At 46.9% G+C, this 21475-nt stretch overlaps 1 protein-coding gene across 6 annotated transcripts in view; it reads left to right on the forward strand.

Annotated features, from left to right (window-relative positions):
- Positions 1 to 21475, forward strand: part of kcnip4a (potassium voltage-gated channel interacting protein 4a) — a 95528-nt gene that overhangs the window by 65309 nt on the left and 8744 nt on the right. For 5 of the 6 annotated variants that reach the window (XR_006958320.1, XM_047048928.1, XM_047048931.1 and 2 more), the window contains one exon: positions 17564 to 17688. Coding sequence is in view for 5 of the 6 variants with exons in the window: in XM_047048928.1 (XP_046904884.1) it covers positions 17564 to 17688 (125 nt within the window). In the remaining variant the exon portion in view is untranslated. Of the gene's footprint in view, positions 1 to 3594; positions 3707 to 17563; positions 17689 to 21475 lie in introns of those variants that run through there. The other variant, XM_047048929.1, reaches the window with a different exon arrangement.

Below are 21475 nucleotides of genomic sequence, written 5' to 3' on the forward strand. Positions count from 1 at the left end.
ATGTCTAATGTTGAAAACACACACACACACGCAGGCCTTTAGCTTCTCGTTTTACGCTTGCTCAATTTTTATACTGCACCCCCAGGGGAAGATAACAGCTGTCCAAAACTCAGGCACTGTAATTGAAATTAGTTTTTTTTCTTTTTTTGGGGGGGGGGGGTATTTTCTAGAAGCCTACTGTAGCTAGCAGATATGAAATAATTATAATGTGGTTACATTCTCAATTACACGGGATTTCATGAACTTTTGCCTGATGTGTTTGTTGTTGACATATTTTATAGTCTTTGCAGAAATATTTTGTTTCCTTTTAAAAAGCAGTTTAATGTCATTGTCTAATCTACAGTACTACCTACCCTATATTAGTGATAGAATGTGATCAAATAAATCCATTCTCAACTCATTTCTTTAAATGGACATTCTCTATTTGTCATAATAGTTTAGTTATATTTAGAATTAAATCGCTTTCATGTCATCTTTTTGACATGTACCTTCACTCCCCCAGTGGAAGGACCCGAGTCAGTGTGACATGGATTGAGGGTGACCTCCACGCTCTCCTCTCAGCCTGTCAGATGGGGAAGGCGAGGGGAGATAAGATCTCACGGCATGGGAGCACACGCTGATTTGGGGTGGCTGTCTGCCTCGCGGCAGCGGAGGGAGGAAAAAACCCCACAAAAAACAGTGTACTCGCTCGGCCCTAGAAATCAATACATTCCATCTGGTGGGGGGGGACTGGAACAAAACACCTGTGGGTGCGTAGCACGGCCCGTCTGGTTGGCCAGACTGATAAGGAATCCAGGCTGGGGGGGTGGGGGGGTGTGCGGGCATGGCAGCTTAGGAGCCGGTGGTAGACAGGCTCTGGTGCCTGAGTGCAGGCTCATTGTGATGACATGTACGGAGATAGTAGAGAAGGGCAGGTCGGGATTATCTCCCTGTCCACGGTTTAGATAATCCATAGATGAAACCATGGAGGATCTTATCTGTTGACAGTCGTAGAACTATAGAACAATGAAGAATACGCTCATCTCTCTTCCGTTGCGATAGCTGACTCTATACTCCTACAGCTTGAATTATTCATCTGGCCAGTCAGTGTCCCTACGTGCTGAAAAGTTTACGATTGGTCCACCGTTACCGCATGTCGTAAGAACCATCAGTCTTATCAGACTCCATTTGCTGGCCCATGCATCACTGGGAGGTTGCTGGAGGAGTTCTAATGTTTGGCATTCTGGCTTTGATTCATGTTGGTTGTTATTGTTGGGTTTTATTTAAAGCCAGTAAATATGCAATTTTGTGTGAAGGCTTGACAGGTCTCCCAATAAAGCCAGCTCTGTCGACACATGGTCATGAGCTCTGCTCCTCTCTCCTCCAGTCCTCGTCTGTTTTTCACCCTCCATAGATTATCCTCGGCATGTCCTCACTTTCTTCCTCTGCAATAACATGAGGATGGTGGTGAAGAGGATTGTGGGATATTCCCCGAAGCCCCCAGGGTCCTATAGTCTCCTTCCTCTATAGCTCTCTCCAGATGTGGCGCGCATACCAACCAGCCAGATAAAAGACCGTAGGCCATTTTTATTCACGCCAATATGTTTGTTTTTTATTTGTATTTTATTTATATTTCTTTTAAAGCTGCACCATGCTAAATTATTCAAGTGAAGGCGAAGAGGAGAATATTTGTCATGTGTCCTTGTTGTCTGTCTTGCTTCTAAGGATGAGTGAATGCAGGTGGAGATTTACTGGACTGAAGTTTAGTAGCTGTCGAGACACCTCCTGACTCTTATTACAATATTCATAAGGGTTTGTTTAACTCGTGCACTTCACTGGGGTTCAGGTGGATCTTTGCTTTGTATAGTTATTAGTTTCTGTTGAAGAATAATATATTACAATACACAGATTCCATAACACCTAATGACAGCAGTTTAGACAGGAAGAATACTTTCAGATATATGAAATCAATGACGTAAGCGCCGTTTTGGATTTTGTTTCCTGATCCTCTGTACTTCGGTGGGTGCAAAGTTCAATGTCACAATGCATCAGTGCCGGTATTCTAAACAGTCTCATAGATGCCCAGAAGAGGGCAGTATGTCCACTTTACACTCTACTGATCACAAGACGCTATGAACACACACAGACACAAACACAGTTTAATAGTGTTTTCTGTTACACTAAGACGCACTGTCAATATATCAAGCAGTTGCTGCTGTTCCATACCTCCCTCCCTGCATTTTAACTTTCATTGAATGAGAGGTATCCTAAAGACAACCAATTAACTTTGAGCTTCTCTGATTAAAGTGTTCACCAGGGTTATTGGCAAAGGCTCCCTACTCAAAATAAGTACTTGTCCATACCACATCTTGGAGGAAAAAGATAATAAACCACTCAGAGATATGAATCAGAGTCTTGAATCACTCATAAGTCATGTGCCAGGGGATTTGGACCCGGACTGTTCTGGAATACATGTGTTTTGTGTCACTATTCTCAACTGTAAAAGGAGATTGATTGACAGTCAATATTAGCAGCAGGTCGTATTAGTAAAAAAGCTTGTATTAGAGTATTCACAAATAATGACCTACTAGCCAGTGTCTGAAGTGAAGCCAACTGAATTCTGCCCTTTGGTGTCAATTATTTTCTTCTATATCTATAGACCGTTGGATCTGGTTCCTAAGAGCTTTATAGCTGTTTTCCGTGTGCGTTATGGAATTGCTAAGTGTGTTGATGGATACACACTAATGCCTTACCCTCCTACTCACTCTCTTTCATGCCTTCTCTTTTCCTCCTCTCTGCGTCTCCCTCTCCCTCTATCTCCATCCCTGCCGATCTCTCTCTCACTCTCTCTCCCTCACTTTCTGTCTCTGTCCACCCGTTCCCTCTCAAGTTCCCTCTCTCCATCTTTGTCTCTCTCTTTCTCTCCCTTGCACTCTTTCTTTCCCGCTTTCCATCTCCTTCCATATCTTTCTCTCCCTCTATCTCTCTCTCTCCCTTGCTGTTGTTCACTCCCTTGCTCTCTCTCTCTCTCTCTCTCTCTCTCTTTCCTCGTCTCCCTCCCTCTCTCCTGACAGCCTCCCTCCATTCCCCCCCTCCCTCCTGTGACTCTGAGCCATGGAGGGAGGGAGCTCCACAAACTAACAAAGGGAGACGAGTAGAGAGCAGTCTCCTCCTCTTTAGTTCCCTCACTCACTACGCTCGCCTTACACAGAGAGAGAACAGAACCCGTGGAAAGTGTTGATGAGAGGGCGAGATCTCAGGACCACACTCCGGAGGGCGCGCCAGCAGAAACGTCTGAATCTCCTGGGGACTTGATCCTCTCCCAACCTGCCTCCGTGTCTTAGAGACTCTGATGACCTGAGGAGAACCTCTCTCTCCCTGTCAGACTGTCCCACCACAGCCACCCTGCCCAGCCTGGATTTGGGGAGCGAGCGGGAGGCGGGCGGGTGCCCAGGGGCCCCCGGGGGCCTGTGCGCGTTGCCGAGCGTGGAGGTGGAGTGGGCGCTGGGGAACTGGAGCGCGGGCGGGGAGGAGGGGGGCGGCGGCGGGGAGGCGGGTTCTGGCGGCGGGTCCGGGTCGGGGCATGGCGGCGGGGAGCGGGAGGGCGGTGGAGGCATGCTGAACGCCGTGTGGGATACGGAGGGGCTGCAGACCGTGGCCATCGTGGTGCTGGTGTGTGCCTCCCTCAAACTGCTGCACCTGCTGGGAGTCATCAACTTCTCAGAGGGTAAGAGAGATGGGGAGGGGGAAAGAGACAGGGGGGTGGGATTGAGAGACGAGAGAGAGAAACGGGGGAGAGAAGGATGGAGAGAGGGAGAGAGAGACAAGGGGGAGAGAGAAAGATGTGGGGGAAAGAGAGACAATGAGATGAAATGAAAGGAAAAAGATTGAGTTGGAGGTTGAAGAGGAGACAGACACAGAACCCACGAGAGAAGAGTGAGAGACAGATATGGGAAGTGAAACATGTGTGAAGGGTGTTCATTGAAAGAGATGTTGTGTCAAAAAGTCTCTTGTCAATGTCTATTTACTCAGTTGTGGAACTCTGTGTGAAGGGCTTTAACGTGAATCTCCTCCTGCCTTGTGCTCTGGACTGCTATCCTCAAAACACTGGCAGAGAAAGGAGCCAGTTGAAAGAAAAGATGCTTCCAGTATGCCAGAAACTGTTAGTGAGGATTTGTAGATTTGAGTTCTATAAAAATGTCAAACTGATTTTCCAATTTTAAAGGAAAGAGTGAAGAGAGGGAGGGTGAGAGTGGAAGAGAGAAAGAGAGAAAGAGAGAGAGAGGGAGAGGGAGAAAGAAAGAAAGAAAGAAAGAAATAAAGAAAGAAAGAAAGAAAGAAAGAAAGAAAGGGAGTGATAGAGAGAGAGTGAAGAGAGAATACGGCAGGCTCTGGGTAAATAGTTCCTTGGTTTTTGAAGGTTTAAATGTTTTCAAGTGCAGGGGAATCTGAGAGTCTCTGATCTGAGAGTCTCCTCAAGGTGTTTTCCCCCCAAACCTTTGATCTTTTAGAGTTATGTATTTCCTTTAATGTGTGTGTGGTTGTATTTGTCTGTTTGCTCGTGTTTGAGAACATGCGTGTAATAGTGTTTAAGCGATGCTTCTTGGTTTGTGTTTTTGTGTGTGTTTGTGTGCGGGCACGCGCAGGCACAGAGCCACAATTATGCTTGTGTCCTCTGAAAGCTTGCCACATTCTAAATAGACACTGTAGGTTACTATCACACAATGTGAAACACACACACTGATTTTCTGCACCAGAGAGCTCATTCCCAGTCACACGTTACTAAGTAAGGACTCCTCAAGCCTGGCTCCCACTGTGTCTGGAACAAATCAACTATCAACCACAGTTGTCCAATTAAGCAAGGTAGAGACCACAGTAAGCACTTATGGCTTAGATAAAGGCCATCCATCAGACTGTTTAATAAACTTGCTTGCTGTCCTCATGTGGACCATTAGTCAAGGGCTGGCAAACCCTGTTGTAGAGCTGTAATTCAGTGACGCCACGAAGGAACAATAGGAACTTAATATGAGTAAAAGCCTTCTGCAAATTTGGGAAATGGTAATCTGACCTAAGCAATGTTTACTCCTAGAGTTTAACGGTCAATATTTATGAGCTGATTTGACCACATTAACTGAACTAGTTGTTGAAGGACTGTTTCTTCATAATGGCGCCTATTAATTCCTTTGTACTTGTTGTGCTCTAATTTAATGTTGTCTGTAAATGTACATATTAAAAGCAAAGTATCTGACAATGTGGCAATATGGATTTATGTACAAAACTAAGATAGAAACACCCTGGAACAGTGTCTCATCCCTGATCAGCTAGACAGAAACACCCTGGAACAGTGTCTCATCCCTGATCAGCTAGACAGAAACACCCTGGAACAGTGTCTCATCCCTGATCAGCTAGACAGAAACACCCTGGAACAGTGTCTGGACCAGGGGTGTAGCCAGAAAAATATTTTGGGGTAGACCTAGAATAATATGGATAGGCATCTTTTCAGTTTTTTTTACTTATTTACGTCAGTCTGCCACCTGGTCAATAACACGCACGACACCAGACGTGTTCCAAGGAGATTGGGTCGTGGGCATGTGTGTACCCATGTGTGTATGTTTTAAATATTGAATTGACATGCAGTATAGTCTTGGTCTTCCTGTCCCCTGCAGTCTCTTATGCTTCTTCTGGTAGAGTGCTCTGCTGCTGTTCAGTCTCAGAACAATGTGGCTGCCAGTCTCACAGCTCCCCATACCAGCCTACCTCCACTTCCCAAGGCTGTCCATCTGCATCAGCTCAGACTAGGGTAAACACAGTTCCGTTCACCCACTGCTATTGGAATCGTGAATTTTTACACACTAGACTGTGGTTACCAAGGGTAATTTGCTACTGGTCGGGTCAGGACTGGTAATAAACAATCTTTCTGTTTTCTAGTTTCTGGCATCAGCATGCACTCATGCCCTGGAATCACGACACTAAGATTACATCATGCACCAGTAACACACACCATGAATACCAGAAAGGTTATACAGAGGAATTCATTTCCACATGTTGACACACACACACAAACACACACACACACAGTCAGAGCCACTCAGTCCCACAAACAGATGCAGACACACAAAATCCAGATCCATTCTCTCTTCATGCAACACACACACACACACACACGTGTGCTCACCCATCTCGCAGAGCCATTAGAACCTAGTGCTGAGAGAGGGCTCAAAGGGAACAGACTAATCAGTGTGTCAGGAGAAGATAAATATTTCTCCAGCGGTGTTTGAGAAAGGAACTCTCGTGTCAATTTAATCCTGGAGTTGGCTATTACTGCTTGAGGACATTGAGACCTGCTTGTAAATTTCAGGTCCCAAGGAACCCCCACTCACCTGCATAGGCAGTCTGGAGGTTCTGGGTTTAGTTCCCATAAGAGCCACACTCGCTACAACACAGCTAAAGTACACACTAGGATGGCAGTTTTGTTAGTCATACCTCGCACGGAAAAGCCTGTGTCTGTCTAGTTGCTACATTCAATTGGTTATATTTCCATGAGCCAAGTCTCAGTGTTTTAACTGGGCCCCTCGAGGACCGCGTGGCGTGAGCCAGCATTGTCTCCAGGGCCCAGAGGAACATTAGACCTGCAGGCTGAGTGACGGACAGCCACTCAGCCGGGCATCTCTCCGGTGTTCTCACAGAGGCTGGGTCTCAGCCAGGTCGAGCCTTCACCCAAACCACGCCCCCAGACATGGGGGTCCGCCTTTTCAAACGGAAAGCTTCCGACAGGGAGCTTATTTGTATGCCACGAATGCCTGTCCTGCCGTCCTGCTGTGGTGTAGGAGGGGGTGTTCCGTGGGAGAGTACAGGAGCTGTGCTGTCGTCAGGGCCGCTTGAACTGGACTTTGTCGTCTTTTCTCTGTAGGAGACGAGGCCCTGTACAGCTCGGTAGATGTGAGGTGGAGTTGATTTCAATGTGCTGGCAGTGCTAGTTTCTGTTATTAAAAAGCCTTACTGTAAGAGAGTGATGGCTTTAAATCATAACTTTTGATTACATGCCGGGCTTTGAGTGTTTCAATCATCTATTAGGAAAAGACCTCTTTAACAATCTCATCATGTTTCAACAGTTTAAGGTTTTAGTTCAAGGCCGTTTCCATTCTGGCAGGCTTAGTGTGGCTTGTTCGGCCAACTGTGGTATGACACTGAACGTTGTCCTTCAATCAAGTTCTACCAGAGTGACTGTGGTGGTCGAGTGAAGAAAGAATCCAAACAAAACGGAGCTGCCGCTCCTCACCTCCCCATAACAAGACCCTCATCCAACCCTGAAGACCGCAATCGACTGCTCCGATTAGCTGCTTTTAACCCAATCGTTTGAGAGACGCCCGTGGACGAGCGCGGATGTGATTGACGTGACCTTTGTCGGTCCTCAGGGGGCCCTCCCCTCAATCCACTTAGGTCCAATCAGTGAGGTGAAGGTCTTGGGGGAGGGGGAGTGGGGAGAATTCTAGGTCTGTCCTCGTTAGGCAGTATTAGGCATGTTGAGATCTAGGGGGAAAAGGAGGAACACAATGTGGAATCCCACCAATCAGTGCTGTTAAATGTTTCCCAGATAATCTATGCTGCAGGGAGTGACGGGAGATGGCGAGCTGAATTAGATGAAGACTCTTCCGGAACCTGAGGGCTAGTTTCTATTGTATTTTTCTTTTTTTCTTGTCATTTAGTTCTTCTTTGTTTTTGTGGAGTTGAATAACCTCTGCTCCCACAGTTTTGAGGAAACACAGCAATAATGCTTCCAACATGACATGATTGTCACATGGGGATGCGAGCAGGAAAGGGGAGCGCTGTTGTGCCGCTCGTTGTTAAAGGTCTCATTAACTGAAAAAACGTGTTTTATTATTCCGAAGGCAATTTCTTTTCTTATGCAAAGAACTGCAACCTTCCAGAAGGTAATAGGAATTGCAGTTTTAATATTTGTGTTCCCCCTGAGCCTATTCCATCTTTGTTTGGAGAGCTTTGAAGCTCAAGGCTTAATCCAGCTCATCTGCTATTTAACATTCAATCAGAACAATAAGGACTCTGTGCCCAATCAGCATTCTTCTAACATTAATTATCCTTCTAAATGAAAACTCCTGCCCCAAGTCCCAGCTCTAGTCTGCCCTGTCATTATGCTGTGGGCGTAGGTTTTCTCATGCATAATGCAGAGCTTTATCAATGATATTTCTGAAAAACGTTTTTGTTGTTGTTCTACAATGGATCCTCTTGAATAAGATTTAAGTTTTGCAACTGAATGACCGATGAAAGCCAACTTACAAATGAAAGTCATTGTTCCAAATCTTTCTTCAGGTTCAAGTTATTCAAATGTGCTAGTTAGACAAAAAGCAGGTTGAGGAGAGTGCTGTTGGTATGGGCCTACTGAATGTCCGCTACGTAAAGATTGTCTTTGAGAATCCCCTCAAGCATGTGTACATGTTTCCAGAAGCCTGGTTGTTACTCACCAGCAGTGACAGATCCATCCAGCCTCTATATATAAGAGAGCGGTGGTTTGCTTTTATCAGTAAATAGAATGGCTTTCTGGGTTAATGAATTCCTTGACGGCTTTCCGACTATTATTCTGCTAGTGTTTTTGAAGTGTTTGCGGGACATAAATCATTTTGTCACCCCGAAGCACCCGAGAGGCCATGAGTGTTGTGAGGATGTAGAGCGCCTCAGCCTGCCCGGAAGGCCACTCTCGCAGCCAACTGTGTCCCTTTGGGCTTGATTGTAACGGACAGGCACCTTTGATTCCACGGGGAGTTTGCGAGCCTGTGTTCATTTCCTCGTGGCCGTACGCCTCACTGTTTCACCCAGGACGTCGCTGGAGTTTGAAGGTTGACTACACCGTGCCTCTCTTTGTGTATCCTTTGTGAACAGACTCTCGATTCTGGCTGAAATCCAGTTTTCCTTTCTTTCTTGTCAGAGCTTTCACCAGCCAACCCTTATTTATTACCTAAGACAATGACAAGTTGTAATCATAAATTACAACACTTTCTCCACTGTCATTTTGGCCCTCTGGTCTGCCATCATGGTGGGCTGGGAAATAGCCACGTCCGACATAAAGAATCTTGGCAGGTTGGCCCCAAGTCCCTTGCTTTCAAGTGAAGTCACTCACAGCCCATAATTGCAGAGAACAGCACTTTGTAAAGTCTATCTCAGTCTCTGGGAGCAAATAAAAGCATATTATGTCAAAGCACTTCAAAAGTAGAAGGAACACTTTGACAGCAACTTTGTTTTGACTTGAGAAACAAGTTGCGTAAAGTAGATGTGAACATGGAATCCTTCAAATGTAGTTTTTACGCGTTTTTAAATGTGACACATATATTAAGCCCACGACATCTTCAGCCCGTTTCTTTTGTCAAGGCTGTAAGGCATTTTCAGTCTTCCAGAACACAATCTGAATGCTTACAGAAACAGCCCTTGATAGTTGTGCTTTACCATCTGTCATGGACAGGATGAGTTCTGACCAGCCTGTCACCAAGACCTCATCCCAGATGGTAGGGCTACAGTCTGAAATGCAGTCGTTTGGCTGGTAGCCAACATCCACTCCCAAACTATGGCTCTGCCTTCACCAGACCAGCATCATGTCGATACAGAATGACCTTCCCAGTTGATTCCAGACCATCTGGAACCAGGGCTTATTAGATAACAACATTGACATATTGCTCTCCCAGCCACAAATCTTAGACCAATTTGTTTTGGATACAACAAATGGGAAGGAATGGCATATTATATTTGTTTCCACGTTCTCCATCTTCTTCAAGGCGTGAGGTAAAGCTCCCCTGTTCCATTATGTTGTTGAAAGTCGGGCTGAAATCTCGTATTGATCGAGCGCGCCAACGCAGAAAAGTAATCTGTGAAAATGTCTGGAGTTGACAGCCAGTTGTGTGTTGGTGTCAGTTAGCATTTGTGCTGGATCATTTACAGATGTTCGCAGCTCCTACGGGCCAATAGGAATCCATGTCAGCTCATGGGCAGGCTAACCCTGGCCAGTGGGGCGGCTGGAACACGGACCTGGGGCAGAACCCTTTTCTTCTGCTTTGACATCTACCCGCTTCATGGAGCGTCTCACCAGCTTTGAGAGGCTTCTTTTCACAAAAAAACGTGCTCTATTAGAGCATTCTGAGGTAACGGCTTCAGTTAAACGGTTACAAGTTTGCTGTCCTGTGTGTGTGTGTTTGCTGCTTTCAGGATTTGTATCTTGTTAACAAAGATTCAACCTAGGTTGTTATTGTGGCCTGTGTTGTAGGCTAGTTGTGTGTGTCAGACACTGTTACACTGTCAGTTTTAATGACACTTTTACACAAGAGTATTGTGGTCTGGTGTACAGTGGGCCAGATGACTTATAAGTTGAGCACAGCCGCAGTGCAAGAGCAGACTCACCACTTAGCGGTTTCTGCTGCTGTGTGTGAGGTTCAAATGAGATTCATGGAACTCAGACCCATGTTGTTTTCTATTGGAACGGGTGAATGTAATGGATGCAACAGTTAGGCACTCTTCCTCTGCTGTAGCCCCAACAGCGGACCCCCTCCCAGCCGTCCTCGTCCCCATCATGGTGGGTATCAGGGAACCTTCCCCGACCTCAGTTCGAAGCCCTGAAACGGTGGACAAGTCTGTCCTCCACCCACGCAGCAGATGTGCTGGCGAACGGCTCGTTACCGACGTGTCTGAGCCCACCACAACAGCTGCCCGGGGCCGTCCATCTCCGGAACTCTCCGTTCCCCTCGGTCGGCGTACGGGTGAGGACGGCAGGTGTGCCGGGCGAACGTCGGGAGAGGAGGGGGTCAATCAAATCTCACGCCAGCCATTTCTGACCACGGAGACGTGCCAAAATCAATCGGATCCACTGTTATCCAGACAAGCAGCCTGCCTGGATTTGCACTCCCGTCTGCATTCCCGGCTGTGTAATATGACTTTATTCTCTTCTGCTACTGTACATTCTCATGCTGCTCTGAAATAACACAGGGATCAGGGCTAACAGACAACAGGTCATGTCCCTAGTGTGTGTGTGTAAGAAAATTGTAAATGATAGTGTATATCTGTTCTCTAACCACTAAGATGGGACAGTTAAGGGGATGGTTGGATTTGCACAGTGGGTGGGTAGAACCTGCTTCCCTCCCTGACTGAGAGACCTGCAGTATTTATTCTATCGATCTCATGCAAAGTTAATACAAACATGCCACATATCCAACCCAACAAGAGGGATCAATGCAGTGACTTTTCATAATGACCTGACCTTCAGTCAGTCAAAGGGTTTTGCAATCAAAATCGGAAAAGGGCTCGGCATCGACTGTTCCAGCGACGTGTACTGTAGCCATCGGCCGCCTGCACTGAGCTTGCGTGGTGCTAAACGCAGAATTGCAACTTTGTCTGGGATTTAGATGCTTCCAGGTCATTCATGTGATTATGAGAATACATGTCACTGCCTTCCACCCCGGGTCTGACACAAGAAACCAGCATTCACCTCACAGCTCATCATCGGACACAATTACCTTTTGTATTTGGTCACATTCAAAAACCTTCCAGTCGAACAAACATGAATTACTTCTGCTTTACCGGGCTACCATAGAAAAAGGACAATTGTAGACTGAGCTAATGTCATACTGTGTGATACACGTTGTGACGGTCGTGTCCTCGGGCCATGTCCGCTGTGGCAATGTAGGGGCTGAGATGTGCTGCAACTAGTGGGGGAGCAACTCTGGCAACGAGTTTTACGGCCAGTGACATTTTGATTTTATTGTGTGGCTGCCTTCCAGGGCCTCTTGCATGTCGAGGGAGCCAGGAATGACCCTCTCAGGGCCCCAGTAAATGTGTGGTGACGCAAACAGCCCTGACCGACTGAACTGGGCCGACGGCGGACTCTTTCACAGGCATTGTCATCGTTTGGTCATAAACTCTATAAACCAAGCAGGTGTACTCGCAGTCCTCTAAGATGTCCCTCTCTGTAGCTTTCAAGACACTGGCGAGACCAAGGTCTTTTAATGATAAGCACAATAGGTCTGCCTGGGTCTCTGGTGTGCACCCACGACTCCTGGGAGTCTTCACAAGGAGTGTTCGGGAAGTGATAACATCGCTTTAGCTGGAGGTTAAGAGCATCAAGGGAAGAATTCTGTCTGTCCTGAAAGAGAAGACATACAAGCTGTTTTTTTTGGGGGGGGGGGGGGGGCTCAAGAGATATGGGATTCTTTTGAAATAACAAGCAATGCATGCGTGTGTATTTTCTACATGCAAGAGAACGCTGCCTTCCAGGTCAGCTCTCACGGTGTCTGGGGTCTGGGGCTCAGTTACGGCAGGGAGACGGATGAAGCAGGAGCACTAACTCGGAATCACGCTCACTGTTCTTGTTTCAAATCACATCAGTTATACTTGTTCAGTGTTAGGAAATCAGGAGTTGATGTCAGTGAATGATCTAATTTTTTATCTGCTGTAAAATGAACTTTTTGATTGATGACCATAGGTGGAACTGCTGATGTAAACATTTTTGTAGCAGATGAGCCTGCTATGTAAAGAAAGAATTATGATGGAAAAAAAGGGTGAAGTCAGCGTATACAGGAGTCCATGTTATCCCAGAGGACCAGGGCTTACCTGTCCCTGGCCTCTACACAACAACGGAACAAGACAGTTTGCAAGCACAGCAGCGACACCAGAAACCTAGTACATTACATTATCATTTTTTCCAGCACAAAGACTCGCCACATTTGATAATGCATTGATTCAGAGCAGCGACTCGTGTCTGAGTCGTCTTACTTGATACCTAATATGGATTAATCCAATAATTAAACAGTGTTTTTTTTCTCTCCAGTCAATATCTGCTATCGATTGCAGAGAACAAAGACCTGACCCTTAGGTAGCTCTACCAAACCCAGAGAAATGAATTAGACCAGGAACAAAGCAGTTTGTGTTTGTGATTGATTAGCCCTCTCTGCCTGTGGGGAATATCCCCCAGCATTCATTTCTTAGAGAGTTCCTGTATGCATTTTGTGGCTTTGTCGATTCTTTCACCAGGAGGATACGCGTTTCATGGCTGTTCAAGGGTAGTTATCGGGCGTCCCTGGGTGATTATGTTTGGCCGGGCCCTTTATTGGCTTGCCTCAGAGCACTGAGGGCTCTCAGACCGCCTGTCCTTGTTCTACCGGGGGCTGAAGTACTCAAGGCTGGCAGACCACTTTGTTGATGAGAGGAGAGCCGACAAACAGCACCAGAGTGAGAGCCTGAGAGTTCTGAAGAGCTCGCTAGAGAAATCCCACCGACATCCATCCTAATATAATCAATGTTGCAGAAAAGGGCTTCGAAGGTGCTTTTTTTTTCTTTTTTGTTTTCTTCAGTGAAGGCAAAAGTATGGTATGGCAAGTTTTTGTTTGTGTGTGTGTGTTGCACGTTCACATTTTTCAACTGCATGTTATTGACATGTGGTGTGTTGCCTACCTCATTGTGTCACCCCAAAGCTTCCATCAGAACAACATCACCGGACATTTGTAGCACAACATGATGGATTATTGCCTCCTCAGCTCAGGAACGGTGCTAGCCTGACACTGTCAACACACACACACACACACACACACAGCTCAGGAACAGTGATAGCCTGACACTGTCAACACACACACACACACACACACACACACACAGCTCAGGAACAGTGCTAGCCTGACACTGTCAACACACACACACACACACACACAGCGAGCACAGTGATCTATTTGAGTTGTGTTAAGCAGGGGCAGATGCGCCCGATAGCTCATGGACAAGCTGTCCTCCGTATTATGAAATATCACATCCATTTACTCAATAAGGCAACAAAGGGCAAGCATTAGCCCAGACACTCTGGCTGTGTGCTCTTTTCCCACTTGATTAAGGGCGGCGTCACTCAGCGCTAACGTTGTCCTGCGGAAGACGACAGTCCTCCGTCCTCAACCTCCTCTGTGGTTTCAGCGTAGTGCTAACCCTCTCACTCCCTAGTGCTGGGAAACGTCCCAGTCATGTTTGACATGGTCCTAGTGTAAACTGTATCTGTCTCATTGCTTGTACGAGTGAGGATGGCCAGAGAAGGTGAGCTGGAGGAGATATTGCTGTTGCGGTGATAAACGAGTCTGAGCTGGACTAGCCAGCTAGTAGCTGTGGTGTACTGTTAACAGGTTAGCATAGCCACCAAGATTCCTTATCTTCCTTAATGTGGCCTGTGAGGAGGACTTGGTTAGGTTAGATGAACAGGTAGCGCTCTCCTTGTCTATACACCTTGTCTTGACCAGACATCTGAGTCGAATTATCGAGCCCCTTAATGAAGAGTTTGCTTTCTGAAGGCCCACACCTGTCCCTTTGCTGACTTTGTCTTTCTCCTCCTGTTGACATGCCGTCCTCTCCCGTCCAGTCAGCAGAGAGGTGTGTGTCAGGTGGGAAATGAGAATAGATGAGGAGAGAATGCCGTCCGTTTCTTTGGAGGACATGTTCTGAGCATGCCTGTGAGGACGACCAATGAGAGTAGATTAGTTTGAGCAGTGATGTCACGCAGCACAAGTCCCAATAGGTGTGTTCGACTTCACGCAGCGCCGGCGGCCAATGGCGTTCACTGCTTCAAGTCGGCGGCTGCATGAAGTCGAACACACCCATTACAACCTTTGAATTCATGGAATCTACAATAGTGTACAGTGAAGAGGCTCTCTTACCTCGGGCCGTCGCGTCTGACTGATGACAAAATAACGCACGGCACTCTCTCCCCCCCGCCATTATGCTTCACGGCCGACATCAAAGCTGCCTTGTACAGTAATCACCTGTGTTCAAGGGAGGGACGAACGGCTCCCAGCGGACAGCTTGTCATCCTCCCACGCCCGTCTGGAAGCCCTGAGTGCAGGAACACCATCAAGCCCATCACAGGAGATGGATCCATTCCCAACCAGTAGCAATCGCAGAAGACAAGATCATCATGTTTTTGTTTATTGCAAAACTCGTACGTTACCCGGAGCAGGGCTATTAAAGCGCCGCGAGGGTGTAAGTGTCCAGGGCCTCCTTCACACACACTACCAGTGTTGTTTAACGAAACGACGTTGTTTTGCTGTTTGATGTGCTTTTAGCGCGTCTGCATGTTCAGGTGCTGTGCCACGCATTGCGTACATGGAGGACATTGAAGGGGTTTATAACTAAAGCTCCAACGGAGCTTCCCTGAAGACACTGACCACACCGTGTTTGGCCTCACAGGGAAGAGGGTGCTTAAGGGGACTGGATGGTTTGGGGCTTCGTGTTCCCACAATAGTGCTCTGTCTTGAAGAGGAGCTGAGGTTTTTTTTGTAAAGTGATCCACTCAGCTGTACGGGAAATGAGTGGAGACGTAGATTCCACCCTCAGAGTCCTGGCTCCATATCATATCCGCCCCGGTTTTACATGATGTCCCAGTTACCGGGCGACCCTGCATGAATTAGTCATGGGGCACAGTAATTACACTGCTAGTGTAAGCCGCAGCTGGGACCAGGCTAACCTGTGTGCTTTACTGCAGAGTTTCTCTCACTGCAGACGTTAAATTTGTTTTACTGTGTTGATGTTCGTGGAGAGGGAAATAATTAGGTTGCAGACATACCAGAATGTGCCATCTGCTAGTCCCATAGGATGCTTTCAATGAAATAATGCCGGATTTTGACCATTCATGTCATCATTATTGTTGTTTATCAACATCGTGTGTTTTCATTTACGTGTGGATATCGTAATGACAAGTAGTCCTGGCCCACCATCTTATGTCACGCTCCTGTGTTGTGTTGTTCTGATGAAGCTCTCCCCAACTTACCTGGTGCTCTCTGCCTGCCTGCCTCCCTCCCTCTCCCCTCGACCTCCCTCCCTGAACGTCTACACCGTGTCTCCCAGCATGCAGCGCAGCCACCCGCTCGTTGCCAGGGTAACGCTGTGACCCCTCCTGCTGTATGTCCTAGGTTCCGCGCTCCCTCAGAACGGCCAGCAGCGCGGGGTCAGGGCGCGGCTCATGAAGCTCTTTCCCTGCTCCGCCGCCAAAAAGCCAACGGACTGTCACCAAAGCAAGTGGCTCTCTCTCTCTCTCCCTTCCACAGCCTTTCTTTGAGAAAAGCTCAGCTACCCATCTTGGAATTTCTTTACCCCCCCTCCTCTTATTTCTCAAAAAGACAGTTTGTTTTATTATCTTTCTCTCTCTCTCCTCTGTGTGGGCCCTGTGTGAGTGGCTTTGAAGAAAGCAAAGGATCCCATGGTCAATACATGAAATATCAATGAAATGTATTTAAAGAACTGGAATTTAATTAAATAGCCTGCTACATGTACTGATACAAGCTCCCACTGTGGGCAAGACGCGCTTGTGTTTCTAAAAAGCTTAATCTGTTTAAGCTCTTTCTAAAAAGCTGTTTACTTTCGTGAAAGCTCTAAACTTTATGCAACTCTTCATGAAGTGAGTCTGGGATGATATCACAGCATTAGTGGATGTTTTCGATACAGTCTGTGGTGAGTGGTTAAGGTGAGTTGTGTGCCAAACTCAGGAACTGCAGTGTTCTGTTTACCATTGCCCTGCATCATTCCTGACCCATAGGCCATTTCCACAACCCTGGGTCCCAGGATGTATGGCAGCACTGTTGGGTCAGTTGACCCTGTGTTGTGCTAAGGGCCGGTGTAGTGTGTCACAGTGGTGTGATGGAGATCTCAGGACAGGGGCTCTAACACTGTTCTCTGTGTGGCCCTGCGTGAGAGCCTGGAATCACATCTGAATCTGAATCACCCTTTAAAGTTCAAATTGGCAAAATGCCCCACACACATTCACTCTCCCCTGTCTCTTTATGTCTCTCTTTCTCTCCCTCTCTCACTTTCTTTCTCCCCTCTCCCTCTCGCACACTCACTCACATTCTCCCTCCCACACACACACGCTCGCGCGCCCACACACACACACACACACAGCCCCAGCTTCTTATCAGCAGGTTAATCTGAGGATGAGAGACATGGCCCTTTGGCTGGGAGCCACATGAAGACTCCTCGCCAGACTAATGAGGCACGTCGAGACACTGTCATACTTCAGGTGTTACGAGCAAGTGTGTCTGTCTGTGTGTGTGTGTGCGTGCACGTTCAGCTCAGTAGACACTGCCAGCAGTGACAGGGCCGAAACGGCGGCAGCCATTGTTAAGGGCCCATTAAAGAGTTTCTCAGGGTTCAATGCCCCCCCCCCCCCCCATCCCCTGCAGACCTCCTGCCGGGGCCTCTGAAACATGCTAATTACCTCCCCTCCCCTCTGCCCCTCCCTCCCTCCGACGAACCCGTTTCCACACTGTCATCTTTTCAGTTGAGGGTTGTAGCGTTTTCTAATGAGTAGTTACTGTAGAGGTGCCGGTTTCAAAAGCTCGGGACTCCTGGTTGATCGGTTTGCTGCGGAAGCGGAACCCCTCCTCCTTTAAGTTGGAATGAGTTTAATAGTTACAAAGTCAACATGACTAAATGACTCTCTTAGGGTCCTGAGAGATGTCAACTAATGCCAGCTGGTCTGTCAGGTCCAAGTGACAACAATATGATGTCAGACTGAATCCACTCAGTGTTGCCACCCTCTTAGACACCTGTTTCTCCCCCCCCCCCCCAGACAGCGTAGAGGATGAGCTGGAGCTGTCGGCCGTCCGCCATCGCCCCGAGGGACTGGAGCAGATGGAGGCCCAGACTCGGTTCTCCCGCAAGGAGCTGCAGATCCTCTACCGAGGCTTCAAGAACGTAGGTGACCCTGACATGACATGCATTCTCACACATCAACAACATCAAAAGCAAGATAAGGAAAAGAAAAAAGGTATTCAATAGAATGTTTTACTTTGCCTCATTTCAGTAGAAATACTCTACTACAGCAATCTCCAACTTTTTGAATTGCAGTCGGTCTCGTTAGTGATTGATTCATGTTCATTTAAATAATAATCCAGCAGTAAAGCGTCCACTCTAACAGTTTTGCCTCTGACAGTTTTGCTGAATTTACTGGCTTACTATTTAAAACTGTGAGGTAGCTCTTTTAAGTATATTCTAGTTTGGGCAAGCCACAATCAGGTCAGAGTTGTAAGCGTGTCCTAGATGGGAACTGATGAGCAATCCAGGTCAGTCGGAGATCTCCTGCACAGCCCGCATGACAGGAAAACACTCTCTCCTCACCTCTGGTGCTACCGTAATGAGGTGACCCAGAAACTACTCAACCCAAATTATCTCAGAAAAGCAAAGTGAGGCACGTGGTGGGGGGGGGTGGCGTGGCCTAGCCCCCCCCCTCCCCCCTCCATGGACACTCCTCCCTCCCTTTAGCCTCTACCAAAAGAGCCAGTTGAGGCCTGCCCATTGGCCCTAAGCCCCAGGAGGCTGGTGTTGGAGGCTTGGAGTGCTCTGATGATCAAGGAAGCTTTTAATTGGCATGTTGCTGATTTATGCATTTCTCCCACTAAAACTTGTTTGTCTCAGGACAAGGTAATACTGTCATTTTTAGACTCCGCTACTGCAGAAGCTGAAGTCGGCACCTTTCCAAGTTGAAATATCACACTTTAATTTACAGCCTTTAAAGAGCATTTGTCCATAAACCTTTTCTACCCAGCCTCCTGGGTCAAACACCTGATCTATGCCTCACCCTCACCAGATGACAGGGCCAGAATAAAGGCCAGCCTTTAAAGACCCGCCAGACCCATATAGTCTGGCACCCTCCCCATTATGAGCAATCTGCCCACACGTCCTTGACGGGGCATGAGCTTGGCAGCGAATCAAGACGCCCCAAGGTGAGCTGTCTGGGCCACGGCAGTTTCAACATCAACTTAACAAGTCGTTCTTTTATGACCCGGAGCAGTCAGGTGTGTGTGGGGGGGGGGGGGGGGGGGGGGGGGGGCTCTGTCTGGGATCAGTGGCGCCCCCAGTGCCGCTTCATCTCTGCATGTTTGTGTACATCAGACAAGGGCTTCGTTTCTGCAGAGGTGACCTGGACCTGTAGCTGTGTTGAGTCCAACACAGGTCAGCCAGCATGTGTCTGACCACCTGACTCTGTCCTCGCTCAAGATGACGAGGACATGGCGTCTGCATGTCCTGGTGCCTGATTGGTTCTGCTCGGTCTCTGCCATCGGCAGGTTCCTTCAGATTGACAGACTGCTATTGGGCTGTCAGCTTCATATTACCAGCACAAAGATGCCGGCATTAAATCCCCGTCAGAACACAATTGTTACCTTCATAACAGGGAATTTCACGCTGGGCTGATTTTTGCATTTCACGCATTTAAATGACGATTCTGTTTTCATGGCTGATGGGTTTTCACAAGCTTATCAAATGAATCCAAAGTCACCTCATGCTCCTTTCAGTGACACCGGCATTACGATCAATAAAGAGAAATACGACTTCCACTCAAAATTATTTGCACATGATTACACACTATTTGAGGACTGAACATGGTGAATACAACCCAATTTCGCCTATCGTGGTCGATCTTTTAGTTCTTACCTCTTGAGTTTGCTTTCCTGTCCCAAACTCTGATTAGTTGTTATTCACAGTGATAACGAAACAAAAAAAAATCCCCTACAATGTAATGAATCTCTGAATGGATGGACGTGCTTGGAAACTAGTTTATTTCCTATTTCTCAGTGCAAACTGGCTGTCCTCATGGATTTCGGATACACAGGTGATTGGAAAAGAGGAGAAGGATAAATATTTTGGGGGGATGTGATGGGATTGATTCACACAGAGTCAATTGTGTGAATCAGCTTGGGCATTCTACAGGTTCACTTTACCTGTTGGTTCCACCGCAAGGGACATTTGACAGCCTTAAGGGGAACTTGTGGTCCTCTTGGAAAGCGATGTTGTTTATGCTTGATACTTGACAACTACCTCTTCTCAAGATGTTTTTTCTCCATCGAGTCAAGGTCTGGTCAGGACTTCTTGCATGCCTTTAGACACATGGTTTCCATAAATAAATAATCACTAGCAGGCTAGACAACAAACCTTCTTCTTAAATATACACCAACTATGAACACAGAAATGAATGACGGATCGACACATTTTACGACTTTGCCTTTGGCTCCATGCGAGAGCCATCGATTGATCATGGTGTGCCAGGAACAGCATCCCTGTTGAAGACTGCAGTCTTTGGACTACCTAGCCTCACCATAACAGGGGTGAAACCGGCACGGCGCTTCTAGTGTTAACCTGTAGCGCACGTCATTCTCAGATGTGTGGGAGTCGGTTATCAGGATGTTAGGAGACAAGTTCTGGGTTTGGAATCCTTCCAGTCTTCATTACTCTTCCGATTAGAGTGTCCAATTAGTGTTGACAGCTGTAATCTCCCAACAGTCCCTTGAGCTTTACATGGTGAGGAATCCCTCCACTGGCCCCCACACGCGCACAAACACAATCACACACACACATTCCGTGGCTCAGATACAATAGAGGTGAGAGACAGAAGCGTTTTAACGTCCTGGCATCTCCTCCTAAAAGCATAATTATGTGAGGCTGCTTTGTGAGGTTAGGGGGGATGTTGACAAGAACACAAAACATACTTTTAATTAACAGTAGCTGTGCGCCACAACAAAGCCTTTAAAGTAACAGTCTGTGTCAAACCAAACCCAAAGTAACTTGTTTGAAGTTTTCTTTCAACTCAATGGGGAGTTCTTAGTCAACCAATCCAACTAAACGCGTGTAAGCATTTTTTTGCACATGATTGTTGTTGTTGTTTTGGCCACAATTCTCAAACTACAAATAATCCACAATAGGGGGTTAATGTCCATGTTTATTTGCATAGTAATCATGCATCAACACCATTATTTAAGTACATACAGTGCCCTCCAAAAGTATTGGAACAGTGAGGCGAATTCCTTTATTTTTGCTGTAGACTGAAAACATTTGGGCTTGACATCAAATAATGAACGTGAGACCAGAGATCAACGTTTCAGCTTTTATTTCCAGGTATTTACATCAGGATCTGATGCACAACTAAGAAAATATCACATTTTGTTTGAATCCACCCATTTGTCATGTGAGCAAAAGTATTGGAACAGATATACTTAAAACATATTTAAGTGAATAAGACTTAATATTTAGTTGCAAATCCTTTGCTTTCAATAACTGCAGCAAGTCTGTGACCCATTGACGTCACCAAACTTTTGCATTCTTCCTTTTTGATGCTTTCCCAGGCTTTCACTGCAGCCTCTTTCAGTTGTTGTTTGTTTTGTGGGGTTCCTCCCTTCAGTCTCCTCTTAAGCAGGTAAAATGCATGCTCTATAGGGTTTAAGTCTGGAGATTGACTTGGCCAGTCTAATACCTTCCATTTCTTGCCCCTGATGAACTCCTTTGTTGTTTTGGCAGTGTGTTTTGGGTCGTTATCTTGCTGCATGATGAAGGCTCTGCCAATCAGTTTGGTTGCATCTTTCCTTAAATTGGCAGACAAAATGTTTCTGTAGACTTCCGAGTTCATTTTGCTGCTGCCATCATGTGTTACATCCTCAATGAAGATTAATGAGCCCGTCCTAGAAGAAGCCATGCAAGCCCAAGCCATGAC

This window comes from Hypomesus transpacificus, chromosome 25 (assembly GCF_021917145.1).
Source record: "Hypomesus transpacificus isolate Combined female chromosome 25, fHypTra1, whole genome shotgun sequence".
Lineage (NCBI taxonomy): Eukaryota > Metazoa > Chordata > Actinopteri > Osmeriformes > Osmeridae > Hypomesus > Hypomesus transpacificus.